The following is a 16,018-nucleotide window of genomic DNA, read 5'->3' on the forward strand; positions in this document are numbered from 1 at the left end:
ACGGCGCAACCGTCGGTAAATTTTGAGTTGCTGGTTCCGGATGGTAACTCTGTACACTGCTGTCGGGCCGGGAGGATTTTGCGAAGGCGGGTGAGAATTGTCTACTGCCTGTTTTGCACCACTGTGAATTGTCGGTTGCATTTGTTGCTTGTGCGGTTGTCTGTGTCTTGCCTAGTATTGTTTCCTTCGGTCTAATGTGACAATAATGGTTATCAGTGATGAAGATTTACGAACGGAACTTGGGAGATATGGCGTGGACGTTGGACCCGTAACCGACACTACAAGAAAAGTTTTAGTGAAACGTCTGGAAAAACTTCAAAAAGAGCAGGTAAAGTTACAGTACCTAGTACGGATACCTGTAATTATTGACTGACTAAACTACACCATATCTGTCTAAAAGCAATTTAGTAAAAATATACTGAATTATAGAGTTTCTGGATTACAGGATTATGACGAATTATGGAATATATAAAATCATTTATTTTAAACTCCAAAATACTAATACTGTAATGACAGGAAAAAGGGACGGACTGAAAGTACGCATTTTTAGGCACTTCGGGCAAAAAGAAAAAGTTGGCATAATAACTAGATAAGTAAAAAAGATTAGCTAAATGTAGTGAAATTAAATGTAACTGATGCGGTTTAAAATGTAGTATTACTGTATTAGGGGGAGTCCTGCTTTTGATCACCACATGGGCTGTGCTCGGCGTATATTTAGGCATTCCGCAAAAAGAAGAAAATGGAAATTATCACCAATGAAAGACCACAAAATAAAAAATATTACAATATTGGTCATACTAGTTTACCCCAGGTTAATATCCGATAAATGCACTTGAGTCTATTAGTTTCATTCAAAATTAAATTGGTACTAGTACCATAAATTTGGAACTTCTGAAATTAGGGGGAAATTTTACGAGGAATCCAATGGTTAAGTTTTTAGATTGTGCTTTCGTCTAGTTTTTATGCGCAGTGCCGGTTTGTCGATGTGGAGGTTCAGACTGTCTCGTAAAGAAGGGGTTTGCGCTTTGTTATAATTATGTCTTTTAATGTGGGGTGAAACAGTGACCTAAACAGAGAGTAATTTTGATATTGAGTAATGTGATATCATTTTTTTTGTTTTTATTATTTACTTTATTAGAATAATGCGAAGCAATCAGAATTGTAAGTATTGTAGTTCAGAAGTATGGTGTTGTCATTTGCGCCTGCTTCATCATATAACAAAATGACAATATGTTGATGTATGCTTTTTTTCTAACAGGGGAGCAAACCAGCAATAAAAGTCAACAGCAGTCTCGGGAAATCAAGAAAAACAGCCAAAGCAACAGATAAAAGAGAAAGATCATCTTCTCCCATATTGAGGGCTTCGAGAAATCCTAGAAATTCACGAAGTCACAGTCAAAGTACTCTTGGATATAGCACTGATGAGAATGAAGATGAAAATGGTAAAAATAAATTATATACATTCTTAGTTATTATGCCAATATTTTAGGATCAACTGCTGCAATGTGCTTCTAATTGGGTTGCAAAATTTGCTCTTTAATAAATACAAGGTTATTTAGCATACTCAGATGGAGATTTTCTAGATATTGTAGTAAATAATAACACCAAAAGAAGTTATAAATTTTCAAATAAAACTGAAAAAGGTTGGTGAGATTATGAATCTTCAAAAGAGTTTTGATAGTTTTGCAATATCGCTTTCACAATTAGTGTTGCAAACTTGCAGTTGCATGTCATCACTTGTGTGCCAAGAAATTGTTGAGTGTCGGTTAATTAAGACAAATAAGAAATAAATAAGGAGTTTATTATAATATTGGTAGCAAACCAAAACTATTTGCCAACAAAAATCTCCTTATTCTGGTCTTGAACAACATAATTGGCCGATTATAATAAAACATACAGTTGATCTTCTAATAAAGTTTATATCTGAAAAAGTGTGTCATATGTATAATACTATTGTTTAACAAAAACTTATACACAAAATTATAATTTTATGGCGGTCAGGGATGGCCAAAACCGAATAGTTCACTATTTCGAATACATTCGAAATTATTTTTTTCGAATATGAAATTTCGAATACTTCGAAAATAAAATCCATTATTTGAAGCTTATCTAAATGTATGTAGGAATTTCCATACAATAAGCAATGGAATACTTGCTATCTACAAGTTACAACCTAGCTATATTACCAGGCATTTCATATTTGCAGATTATTGCAGTATATATTTTATATACCATGAGTCATGTTAACAGAATTAAATTAATATGGCAATAGTGGTATCGATGATGGATTTGAATATTTGCGCAACACAAAATCATCCTAGTAAAACGCCCATATTTTTAAATACCCACCTTATCCAAATTATTTTCCAAAAAGCGGGATAAAGTCTGAGTTATTTTTCCGACTTGTGACAATTTTTTCGTGAGTACAAAAATACGAATCAAAAATTAATTATATTCGGGAACTTCACCACACATTTTAAGTCCGAAGCTCGCCGTTGTATGTTTGAGTAAAATTACTTTTATTATTTTATAAATATTAAAATAGGAATCAAAAACTATTTATAATCGGGTAGTTTACAACACATTCTAAGTCCACAGATCGCTGTTGTATTTTGTAAATACGAAAATAGGAATCAAAAATTAATATTAATCGCGAGTTTGCTACACAATTTATGTCCACAGATTGCCGTGATATTGTGCCGAATATAATTAGTTAAAATTGTCACAAGTCGGAAAAAGAATTTATATTTTATCCCGTTCTTGGGAACTAATTTGGATAATGGTTGCCATTGGTTTGTATTTAAAAGTATGGACTTTTTACTAGGATGATTTTGTGCTGCGCAAAATATTCGAATCCATACCACTATTTAAAATGCCTTACCGTGTTAATTTAATTCTATTATCATAACTCAAATGTTGGTAAATCTGGCAGTTTACCACAAATTTTAAGGTCACAGATCGCCGTTGCATTTTAGAATTATAATAGTTTAATTATTTTGTAAATACGAATCCGAAATTATAGTTGGGCAGTTTACCACGTATTTCATGTCCACAAATACCCGTAGTATTTGGCATTAATACTTTCATTATTTTATCAATATAAAAATAGGAATCAATATTTAATAAAATCGGTCAGTTTACCACACATTTTATGTCCACAGATTGTCGATACAACCATGAGTTACGTTGAACAGATTTAAATTAATACGGCATGACATTTTAAATGCTGGTACCAGTCATGGATTGGATTATTTTGCGCAACAAAAAATCATCCTGGTAAATGATCGATACTTTTAAGTATCGTTATCAGAATTATTTGCCAGAAATTATTTTCTAATAAATCGACTTGTTTTTCCAACTTGTGATAATTTATTGGATATCGTAACAATGACTGCTATAAATACCGTATTTCCCCGGCTAATAAGTCCACATGGCAAATAGGACGATGTCTATTTTTAGCACTCCAAAAAGGGGTTTTTCCATAAAGGCCTCCAAAAAGACGGGTAGAAAAATTGTGTCCCTGTTGTTCAGTTATGCTGATATGCGCTAATTATTTTAAATGTTTAGAATCAGATCATGTTAGTTTGGTAATATCATACTCACAGGATTAACTATTTTCAACAATTGAGCGGTAAATTTAAGTTGTAAAGCGGCAATCATTTTGGACAACCTATTAACCAGAATGTTGAAATAATTTTGGAATGTGATAAGTAATACACTGTACGTCCACGGGTTATTTCACAGCTGTGTGTTTCCTGTCGGCAAAATGAAAGGGTCACAAATCACTTTATCTCCGTGGCCTAGAAAAGCGACTTATTAGGAAAGGGAAATGAATTTGTAAATTAGAAGCCTTGTAGACGAATGTCGGCAATGTCCACCCACGCAAACGTGTCGCAACACTATGCGACGTACGGTCGCACAGAATATATACAATCAAAGTGCCGATTCTAATTCATCGTCATTACAATACGCGAGACAGCGAAAAAATCCGTTTGAAGATTCCCGTAAAACGAAACACCACGTTTACGGCGAAAAGTGGCTACTATTCGGAATTATTCGAAAATCAGCCGAAAAGGTATTCGAATACTTTGATATTCGAATACATTCGAATATTCGATTCGTTTTGGACAACCCTGATGGCGGTATGAGATTGTTGTTTAGTTTCTATTGCTAAAAGTTGCGAAATTATATTCCAGTGAAAAGGGCAAGTAGAGGTGGAAGCACAAGATCCACAAGGCAAGAAACAAACAGAAGTTATGCTATTTCAAAAGAACTTGAAATAAAACCACTGACTCCTGTTCACAAACGAATAAAAGCTCTTGCAAACTCCAGGAAATCTGCATCGTTATCACCAAAACGCCGTTCAACCGGTTCCTTACCGAAACCAGAGAAATATTCTGATGATTCTGACGAGGACTCTGATCGCAGTAGTATGGATAGTTGGGTAGCTATGGAATCTACCGAAACCAATACAACCCCAAGCCTCGCTCATTCTCCATCTGCAGATACTACAAGAAATTCAGGACGCGGAAATGACAGACTTGAAAAGTTCAGAGCTGAAATCGAAGCATGGAAAAAGGAGGAAGAAAAACATTGTCCAGGCGTATTAACACATCGTAGTTATGCTACTGGCCACAGCTCGTTCCGCGCTGATCAGAATGCCCAAACTAATCCTAAAAAACTATTTGGCAACGGTATTCCTAACTTTGCATCCAAAATTGTCACTCAGGTGACACAAAACAGACATAATGCAGGATTATTCAGCGCTGATGATGGGGATGAGGATGCTGTACAGACACAACCATGGACAGTGAATTTTTCCAGTTTTTTGCCGATTGGAACTTGTATTTTCTTTGTTGTGCTTGGACTTCTCTATGCAACAATGAAGTACGATCCGAGTCTTAGTTCAAGTAAGTTGATAGTTTGTTGATGCAGTTTTTTTATTATTCACATTTCGCAGTTTCCTCTACACTGATTTACAAGTTTTCAGAGAAAAATAAGACATTGTGTGGAATGATGCAGAATCCGACTGATGATTGCGACTACAATCGTTTATCAGACTATTCTCAGTTTCAATTTAGTCTGACTTTCAATCTACGACTGAAAACTTGTTTCTAAATAAGTTGAAGGAAGTCCTCTGTTTAGATTTGGGCACTCCAGAAGTGTATGTACCAATATGGAGATAACCAATTTTGTTCGCCTACTTTACATCCAGTTGTGTAAAGGGACTGAAGCCTATGAGCTTATGGGCCTATTGGTATATTTACTTGTCTAACACAGACAGTCCCCGAACTCGTAATAGAACTAAAATGAGGAAAATCGCCCAAAATTAGGGCCCACTCTAACCTGGTACACACACTACGGGAGTACCTAGATTTATATGAATTTATGATTGGATGACTTCTAATTTTTTCACTGCCTACAGCAGCAATTTTTAGCATATTCAATTTTTCCTTTCAGGACCCGCAATAGAAGGCAAATCAACCATGGTATGTTATTCAAATACTGTTTATTTTCATTTATCTTATTAGCCTATAGCGTTAAAGTAGTAATTTGGATATTGGGACTGAGACATGCTCTGAAAGGGGATGGCATAATATTGCTTTGCTTTTGTGTGCAAAATTTAATTTTGTGTTGTTTTAATTTACAGAAGATTATCTAGTAATCGAAGTTATGTTTTGTCTGTTACTGAAATTAAATCCTAATTAATTGCTCTCACTTGATGAGTGACTAATATCGTATGGCATTTGAAATTCTTTTCATTCTTGTGTAATTTCCCTTTTCTGCACAACTGTTGCTGCAGTGTTCCACTTTTTGGTTAAGTATGAAAATAACCTGTTTCAGGAAATTGATGGAGAATGGCGTCACATTGCTAGTATGATCTGGGATCACGTCGGAACGTTTGCAGGTTTGTCTCCTTTCTATTCTTATCTTATGAATTATGATTATCATAGTTGTGCTATGATAGGTAACACATATGGGCATATTTGGCATGATTATTAAAACCTGTTTCAAACTAAGACTAATGTCTGTTTAATATACATGAAATTATTTTATTTGTTGATTAAGAATTTGTGAACTATACAATTTTGGGTATTCCCGTAGTGTGTGTAGCAGGTTAGGGTTAGGCCACAATTTTATTTCGATTTTTCTTAATTTAGTTCTATTACGAGTTTGCTATTTTCTATGCTATTATATTTTTTGTCAAGAAAATTCTGTGAAAAAAAGCCCTAATAAATATTTCACAGCTATAATAATTCCGGTAGATTTCGTTGACTCAATTTGAAAAAAAAAAAAAGTTGCTACTACTCAAAATAGCTAATTTCTATTTGGTACACATTTCACATTTGTAATTTTAAAGAAAGGTTAGCTCACTATCGTTAATAATATGGAAGTTGTTTCAGATCAATATCGATGTTCTTGAATTTTGCTGTGTCATTTTACAAATATTAAACAACAGCGCAAATCAGATTACTAGAATACAAGAAAATTGCATTTCATTCCATCACCGAATTACACATATCTGAATTCTTTGGATATTTTAATTGTGTAAGTCTGAGATCAGTCAGAATATTTAAAAACATCACTTTGAAATAACGCTGTAATTTTTCAATTTTCCTAATAGCTTCTCATTAATAAGGCTCAACCAGACATTGTGTAGACAGTGGGACTATTTTGACTATAAATAGCCCAGACATATAATATCACTTGACATTTTTTTTATGTTTGAATCGTTGTGTACAAATTACACTTGCTTTGGTTTATATGCAAATAATAGGCTGAATAATCTATTTCAAAGTGTGAATATGGGGAAAATGCCAAATTTGCTTTTTTTATTTATTTATCATTTCTTGTGTATTTAATAATCAGATCAAAAAATATTCTTGGGGATAAATTGGAAAAAAAAAGTATCACTAAAATCATGGTTATAATATAATTGCATATCCACCATCGGTACATCATTAATAAGAAGCCCGAAACATAGATTGAGTACATATCGCTGTTATATTTCCATCAGTTCCATTTGACTGTTATGTGGGTTCAGTCCAGACATAGACCGAGAAAAAAATGCAACTTATACATGCGATGTGGTCAATCCTTATCCATTACATTTTACATACTACAGAATAAAAATTATTTATCTTTGCTTTTTTGGAAATAGTTGAAATAGTATAGACTTCGTCATTCCAATGAAATTGTGGTTGTCAAATTAGGCCTGATATAACTTGTGGTGAGATATCGCCGGTTAAATTGTCCCTTTGACCTTTACTAGGACTATGTTTTGTCTGGACTATAACATATGATTAGGTTTCAATTGGTATTAATATGCTATAAGTATTGAAAGCTGATTATAGACTTTTACTGGAGCAAATATATTCATTGCAGTGCAGCCAAAGACATGCATAATTAGTCCAGAAGTTTAATTCGATTTAGGTGGATAAGTAGCTTTCTGTCTAAAAATATGGTTTTGTGTTTCAGCAGCATTCGGAGTAAAATTTTTAACCTAAAGTTTCAACTATGTGAATTGAAGTTACTCTGCCATATTTACATTAATAATGGGTCATTCTCCTTTATGTAGTTTAGAACTGAATTGGTTATAATATTCAATTATCCTATTTATTGATCCATAAAAACATTGACCATAACCAGTTATGGAAGATTACTAAGAGCACAGCGGGAACAGAACTGTCAAAAACTAGATAAGAATTTGAGGAAACATATTTTTAATCCCAGTTTTTGGATTTAGGTTTTATATTCCTTCAATATTGACATTGAATGAAAAATATTGAAACCAAGCCATCGCCTTAATACAAAATTTGGAATTTTGAAAATAAGATCTATAGCATCTACATTTGGGTTAGTTTCCTTATCTGTGCCATTTCTTGCAGGGGAAAAAGAATGTGGAACAAGCACTTCAACGAAAAATCATCTTCCCATTGTTGAAGTGTTATTAGATCTGAATATTAAGGTATGGTCATTTAAATATATTCTTACTTTTATCAATATATTAAATTGTCAATCAGTCTCAGAAAAATTCAGTGTCAATTCATAGCGTATTGGCGGTTGGCTCATCGTGTTGATTTGAAATGCACTTTCGAAATTCTCGTTTCTTAATAGAGTATATTCTTTAAATGCAATAAACAGTATATTTCCTAGCCACCAAATATTTATTTTATTTATTCAGCAAGGAAAAAGGAACTTGTCTTATATTCAAGCATCGAAGACATTCATTGAAACACCAGAATGGGGGATTCAGTTTTATGACCTGAATAAAATTAAAATCGAAGATCCGAGCAAGTAAGTTGGTTTTATTATTTATCGTGTAAAAGCATGAGCATTCTCTTTGGTACTCCCGTAGTATGTGAACCAAGATGGCGGACACCGGAACGTAGTAGGACATAATTTTATTCCAATTTTCCTTATTTAAGGTATATTACGAGTTCGAGGACTAGCCAAGTGACTCCCGTAGTATTTGTACCTGAAATTATCGCCTAACCTGGTACACGTACTACGTTCCGGTGTCCGCCATCTTCGTTCACATACTTGGGGAGTACCTTCTCTTTTAATTAATGATAATTGTTTGTTTTAAACTATTTTTAGACAAGAAAAGGCCATATACGTTGGTTCCAATCAACCTTTGTTAAGTGGATGGTGTAGATTCACCAGAGCTTTGCAGAAAGTTCTCTTCAGAATTATTCTCACTACAGCAGGTAATTATTTTTTTTCCAAACTGAATCCATTTCAAATCAATCAATTAAGCAGTGAAGACACAGATTTATATTGACTATGTCTGAAGGTTTGTTCCAGCCCAAACCAATTTTTGTTGTTGCTAATGAATAGACTGGAATTTGGAATTATCAAGTTATAGACTAACTTCATACTGACATTGATTCTATGTTTATATCACAATTCGGTACTCCTGTAGTGTGTGTACCAGGTTAGGGTTAGGTCATAATTTGATTCTGATTTTCCTTATTTAGTTCTATCACGAGTTCGGAGACTGTCTGTGTTAGCCAAGTGAATATACTCCCTGCCGCCTGCCCATAGGTTTTAGTCCCTTTACACAACTTGATGTAAAGTAGGCGAACAAATCAGTTACTTCCAAATTGGTATACACACTTCTGGAGCACCCACAATTCAGAATGACAGCCAGTCTTCATAATAATGTCAACTTTATTTTATGACATTCGCAATCTACTTTATATATTCATGTTTTTTTTTATTCTTGTTAAATAGTTGGGATCTTGATATGGCTGGGATTGGTTTATCGTCGGTACAGAATTGAAAAACAGCGAGAGGAAAGGGAGCAGATGTATACAATGGTACAAAAGATACTTGGTGGGTACTTTGCATTTTGAAATAAAACAATGTAGGTCAATAACTCATCAGAAACTCGCTTTAATAATATATGATTTTTCCTAGTAATTTCTGGGGAAAAAAAGATAAATTTTTGTCTGTTTATCTCTCTTAGTCAATCATGGGAATAGTTTACCAATTATTTGTTTCAAATAACAGCATGGTTGTAGTACCATATCTTATCTTGACGCTCAATACTAGGCAGAACATTCTGATACATTTTCTGTTGTTCGATTGATGTTGTGTTCAAAGTATGATTATCATATCTTTTGTGTTTTTGATTCTATTGGATTCTGAAATTTTCTTCTATATTTTTTTTTTGTTTACATTTTAGAGGTTTTAAGAAAGCAGTATGATATGAGTGAAAACAATGAAGGAATTCAACCATTTCTTCCTATTGTTCATGTTCGAGATATGATTATACCTCCGAAAGACAGGTAAAAAATTGATTTTAAGTTGGGGAGAAAAAATGAAAAATGTTCTTATAAATTTAAGTTTTTATTTATTGTGTACACAGAAAAAAGATGGCCAGAGTATGGGAAAGAGCAAAAATGTTTTTGTCGGCCAGTGAGACTCGTATTCGGGTAGAAAATCAAAGAATATCTGGAGAAGATTATTTGGTGTGGCGCTGGATTCAGGTACTTTGCATTACTTTATTCCTTATAAGGTTATCATCTAAGACAGTGTTTTTCAACCGGGGTGCCGCGGCACACCGGTGTGCCGTTAAATATTGTCAGGGGTGCCGTGGGAAATTCTCCAAGTTGTGTGTCTATGCGGTGTAGCGCCCGGCAGAGTAATCATGTAGTACTGTTTTATATCAGACCGTGGCAGCATTTGGTGGCGATTTTTTTTTGTCTTTGTTTTTATTTGGTTACTATTCAGGATGTCCTATTCAACATCTTTCTTCAATGTTAAAAATCTTATATTAACAATATAACACTTATATTGTGAATATTAGGTCTTTTTCCCATATTTTCAGCTGGTGGTGTGCCGCGAGATTTTTTCACTGAAAAAAGTGTGCGTTGGCTGGAAAAAGGTTGAAAAACACTGATCTGAAAGATTAATGTTTATATATCCATCCCAGACCAGTATCTCGTCTCTCACCATCAATTCAATAGACATTACCATTCAAAGCGTGGTTGATCTATTATAAAATATAACAAATTTTTGCTAAAAATATCACAATACTCTCCATTAATCATTTCTATGTCTATTCATCAGGCCTCTTCTCCAGCAAAGCGTCATACTCCTACATCACGTGTTTGGCAAGGTGAAGCATTTGATATCAAAGCAATAAATCGTCCAATGATTTGTCCGACACCTTGCCTTAAAATCAGGAACATGTTTGACCCGGACATGTGAGTTATGGCTTTGGTTTGTGTTGGTTGGCATGACTTAGGGATGTTGATGCGACGTAATGGTTCAGAATATCAAAATAAAGACTGTCATAAAATTAACTGTGCCATGAATTTCAACTGTAAAAGTTTGAGCCAATGTTGATTTTGATACTTGATTGTTAATCGGAGGATATTTACATTTTTTATTATTGCAAATTATACTGCATGAATGAATAATCAGATAAAAGCTTTAATTTGTAGTTTCATAATTATCATGTGGGTACCCCCGTAGTATGTGTACCAGGTTAGTGTAAGGCCATAATTTTATTCCGATTTTCCCTATTTCAGTTATATCATGAGTTCAGGGACTGTCTGTGTTAGCCAAGTGAATAAACCCCCTGCCCATAGGTTTCAGTCCATTTACAAAACTTGTTGTAAAATAGGCGAACAAAATTAGTTACCTCCATATTGGTACACATACATCAGGAGCGCCATCATTTGTCTGTCTATTGTGTTTGGTATTGATGCAAAGTATGTTTCAAAATATGTATAACGATCAATGACTTGAATATTTTTTCAATTTTTCCAGGGAAGTGAGTAAGAATTGGGTTGAACAGATTCAGGATTCTATATTAGAAAAATGCCAAGGAAATAATGAGATTCTGAGAATATGTGTTGAAAAAGACTCCAATGAAGTTTGTATTTGTTTCACTGTTTCTTATATTTTTTGATACATGTTTAGAGGATCACATTTGTTAAAAGCAATTTGTGACAAAATATGACAAGTCATTTACACAAATTAACTGGTGCGGCCTTCTTGCTTGTTTTCTATCATTTTAATGTCGAGCAATTATGGATTTGAAGCACCTGCTTTGTGTGCTGAAATTTGCTTTTTGATCGTGTACATCTTATATAATCACAGCATTTCAAATTTTTGATTGATTATTTCTGTAGGAGTAATTCGCTAGCCCATGCCCTAAATCTTTTATAAAAATGACACATGGCACTTTTATTTCTGCTCTTTTTTGATGCTACTGTTATCATTTAAGCTACTACTTCAACTCCTCTGCAGCAATTTTGGCATCAGTTTGGATGTACCAATCATTTTTTATTGACACTGTATATTTTCTGTCTAAACAGGGTCTTGTCTACATGCTTTGTGCATCAAACCAAGGTGCAGGAAGAGCTTTCCAAGCGCTGCACGGTGCATGGTTTGATGGTCGTTTAGTTACAGTCAAGTTTATCCGACTACAGCGCTTCCATCATCGATTTCCTGATTCAGTGAATCAATCCAAGGTTCCTATGCGGCCCACGTCTGATGTTCCTGTCTCTACGATCATAAATCCTATCTCACCAGGCAGTGAATCACCATATGAGAAGTTGTATCCAACTCTTCCAGATGACTGAATATGTCTCTGCACCTCATTTAAAAAGGCATTGAGACTACTTTGCACCAGTGTGTGTAACATAAAGCAGCATTCAGCCACAAGGACCTCACTTGCTTAATGCAGAGCCAAATCTAATTGTTTTGTCCACGTTTTGTGCTTGGTGAATTATGACTTAACGGTCTTACCTTGGCAATGCTAACCTGTTGCCCATACCAGTTAGCAACCCAAAGAATTGTGTCATGCTTTTTGAAAGAATTGTAAACAAAGTCTGTAAAGTTTTTTTTCAAATCATTGGTTTTTCGCTAAATACGCTTGCATGTTTTTCATGAGAATAATACTGAATATCATAACTGCTATATTTAAAATTTATTCCTCTGTTTTTTCTGTCATATGTGCATCTATCAAAGTTTTTCACTATTGGATGATATTTTCTCATGCATAAATATATGTAAGTTAATGCCAATACTGGTTAACTGGCAAGTGACAACTGGCATTTAGAAGCATTTACTGCAAAATTATACCTTGTTCCACAATCTTTCTGTTTCAGTTCTGTGATAAAACAATTGACTTTGAGACCTTTTATCTGGTTGTTCTTGTTAATTGTTTGAGTCAGGAAAACTGCCAATATTGTTAGATTCATAGCAGCAGTTTGCTTTCAAAATCTAATCTTATTTGACATTTCATTCGATGCCTCATTACTGATCATTTGCCAGTTTTTTTAGTTAATTTTCATTGAGTGTTTCTTTAGTTTTTACATTGTTGTCACAGGTGTACCTCTTTTTTGTGTTATGACATTTTCTGATTTATACTAAAGAGTTAACAACGTGTAACCTACGGTAATTTTTGTTATAGCACGAGTCATAATACTTGTTGCTGCTCATGCACCCCTACATTTAAATTACAAACTAATCATTCTCGCAGTAAATTAATTGAATTTCAATGATATTTTCAAAATTTATTTTGCCTGATTGAGATATAACCTTTGTTAATCTATTTTGAAATACAACGTACAGAAATTTTGGAAGAAAATTTCGAATGTTGTAAGGCATTTTTTAATTCTTGGTATAAGTGTTTCTATTAAATTATATCTCCACTTCACTCTTCAAAATACTGAATGTTACAAATTCAAGATTTATGTCGATCATCAGATCAGGAACAGGCCACTTTTAGACTTTTTATAAAAGCAAGAGGGCACCCATACTTCAACAATATCTCTGCATCATGAAATGAGTTCTCTGTTTTGGTTATTTACAATTGTGCTTCTCAACTAAGGTATTCAAATAATCTTAACCGTTAAAGTGGAAATGAATAAATTTTGTACTCTGTATTTATCTGATTTGGGTTGTTGATATCTTATGCGACAGAGGCTTTGGATCGAGAGGTACAGGTTTCGCTCCGTATTGGCGTGATGCCTTTATCAAATGGCTTTGGCATGGTGGTGTATGGAAGGGGTTGCTACTAATTTCAAAACTACCATTGCGTCAATACCAGCGCGTGCCAGTTATTTCAAAAACTCCGGGATACACACAAGTTAGAAATGAAGAATTCTGGAGAGCGAGCGAGTGAAGCAGAAAACTCAAACCTAGGTTGACGAGGCTTGGGCAAAAATATGCAAATGTATTGAACTTTTATACGATGTATTTTCAATACGCTTATATTAAACCAGTAATGAACTATTCAATTTATCATGTGAAATACACTGACAAAGAAAGGGAGGACAAAATGATGAAGTGGTCGAATGCACACATAGACTCGGCCCAAATTTATGTCGGTAAATTATATGCACGGATATTAAAAAAACAATTAATATGAAAAAATATTAGTCACACCAATGACATTAAACAACCTCCGTCCCATGAGGCTAATATCCTTAGAGCATAGGTTCTCAAAGTGCTCCGTACGGAGCCCCAGGGCTCCGCGAGAGAAACCCAGGGGCTCCGCGAGCTATTCGATTACTTTTCAAAATACTGACTTGGCTAATTTTGTAATTGTTCAATATAGCCACGAAATATGGCATAGAGGCGGAATTCAAAAATTATTTATAAGCAGGAGCGCAGCCAGGATTTTTAAGAGGGAGGGGGGTTCAATATTGAAGTCGGAAATTTCCGCGGAACACTCTTCTAGACTAAAAAAAAAATTTCAGCGGATAACGAGATTTCTGCTGCGTAAAATATTCAATCCATGAATGATGCGAGCATTTAAAATGTCTTATCATAATAATTTAATGGTACTCATCGTTACTCACGTTTGATTCGAGATTACTGAAATAAAAGTTTACTATTCTAAAATACCATAAAATACGTGATAAACTGTCAACTATAAATAAAATGAAATCGTATTTTAGGGATTTGTCAAATATGATTTGTTCTTTCGCACTCGAGATTATTATTATGCGAGATATCGCCGTTTCAAAAATCACCAGGTCGGCGTTAAAACTCAATGAGTACAATTTACAATTGTGCAACCCATGACCGATGCGGGCATTTTGAAATGACTTGTTTATTGGTTTAATTGGGTTCAATGTAACCTGCAGTTGTGCCGACTCACGACAATAAAAATCATTACTTCTCAAATTACCACGACAATCCGCGGACATGAAATGAGAAACAATGAAACGAAGTTAAGTGAACGAAGTTCTTCTGGAATACCGTTTATCCTGAACGACGCTGTTATCATAAGATATTAGAAGCAAAGTCATATATATATTTTGTCCACAAAAGAACATACCTACTACTGGAGCCAGTAGTCTAATAAGATATTTGTGCCCGTCCTGATTAAATCGTAATCATGACAGATAGAGCGGCAGATTATAGCGAGTTTGACAAATTTGAGCCATTTTTTCAACACTAACTCCGCCCCATCGCAGGTCCGCCACTCCGATTCTTTGCAAGATATCGCCGTTTAAAAAATCACAAGGTCTGGGCAAAATACGAAGATTGAAATTTATTTCATTGCAGGTAGCTACATCACATCACGCGCACAATTGACTGTGTTTCGATTTTAGTTACTACGATGGATAACCAAAGAAAACCTAACATAACACCAAATTTTGTGATTACAACGACTAAAAAAGCGTTTTTAATCTGTCACGAATCTGCAGAAACAAAACTTATAGTGGTATCTTTTGTTTTAAGTTTTAGTTTCAATATATATTTCATAATTCCGCTTTTCAATCAAGAAATTTGAGTTGCGGATTTACCTATTTTTAAATAACATGTTTTTCACATTGAACTCATAATTCCCCACGAGAACAAAAAAGCAATTATTGTCGTCATTGTGGAACAATACATATATATGCCGAAGGAAATTTAGATTTAGGGAGGGAGAATAAACACAGACATTAGGATGTTTGGGGTTTGAAAAGCACGTCACTCTGACGAAAACAATCGGTTGTAACAAAATGCAATCGCGAACGTTATTAGCGATCCTTTAAGTCTTCCAAAAACATCAAAAGGGAAAAGATTCGACCCCTAATTTATTAATATGTTTGTTAAGTGTCAAATTTACAGCCTTAATAGGTATAATTTATCTTTCAAATTTAGATTTATTATGATTTGTATTAACCCTATTAAAAAAGGTTTAGCAATTAAATGAAGTAAAGTACTTTTAACTTACTCAGTAATATTAATCGGAAAGTAACAATTTTAAAATTTATTTTGGGGCTCCGTGAATAATAGTCAACCACTTCGAAGGCTCCGCAACATTAAAAGTTTGAGAACCCCTGCCTTAGAGGACCTACACAAAACAATAACACGTCATTAAATGAATGTCAAGCCATATCAATCATATAATTTTAACAGATATAGGCTGTGGAAATTCGAATAGAATATTGCTAATGGTAATTATAATATTAATTGACAATGCTCGCAAACTATAGCCTACTGCCCAGCTATTGCGACTATTTGCGAGTCAAGTACGCGGTGAGATGATTTACAC

At 34.3% G+C, this 16,018-nt stretch overlaps 1 protein-coding gene across 1 annotated transcript; it reads left to right on the plus strand.

Annotated features, from left to right (window-relative positions):
- Positions 1–65: 65 nt before the first annotated feature.
- Positions 66–13,413, plus strand: LOC120339043 (inner nuclear membrane protein Man1-like). Its single transcript, XM_078115980.1, has 14 exons — positions 66–328; positions 1,259–1,442; positions 4,197–4,910; positions 5,461–5,489; positions 5,845–5,908; positions 7,890–7,969; positions 8,186–8,298; positions 8,602–8,711; positions 9,238–9,339; positions 9,692–9,794; positions 9,875–9,995; positions 10,579–10,715; positions 11,284–11,389; positions 11,835–13,413. Exons 1-14 carry the CDS (start codon positions 206–208, stop codon positions 12,099–12,101), a joined length of 2,253 nt encoding a protein of 750 aa, XP_077972106.1. The 5' UTR covers positions 66–205; the 3' UTR covers positions 12,102–13,413.
- The last annotated feature ends 2,605 nt before the right edge of the window (positions 13,414–16,018 follow it).

Source organism: Styela clava, chromosome 9 (assembly GCF_964204865.1).
Source record: "Styela clava chromosome 9, kaStyClav1.hap1.2, whole genome shotgun sequence".
NCBI lineage: Eukaryota > Metazoa > Chordata > Ascidiacea > Stolidobranchia > Styelidae > Styela > Styela clava.

Coding starts and splice junctions, on each gene's coding strand:
- LOC120339043 (XM_078115980.1), top strand. CDS start 206: ATGGTTATCAGTGATGAAGATTTACGAACGGAACTTGGGAGATATGGC. Junction 1,443..4,196: donor TGAGAATGAAGATGAAAATG/GTAAAAATAAAT, acceptor ATTATATTCCAG/TGAAAAGGGCAAGTAGAGGT. Junction 8,299..8,601: donor AAAATCGAAGATCCGAGCAA/GTAAGTTGGTTT, acceptor AACTATTTTTAG/ACAAGAAAAGGCCATATACG.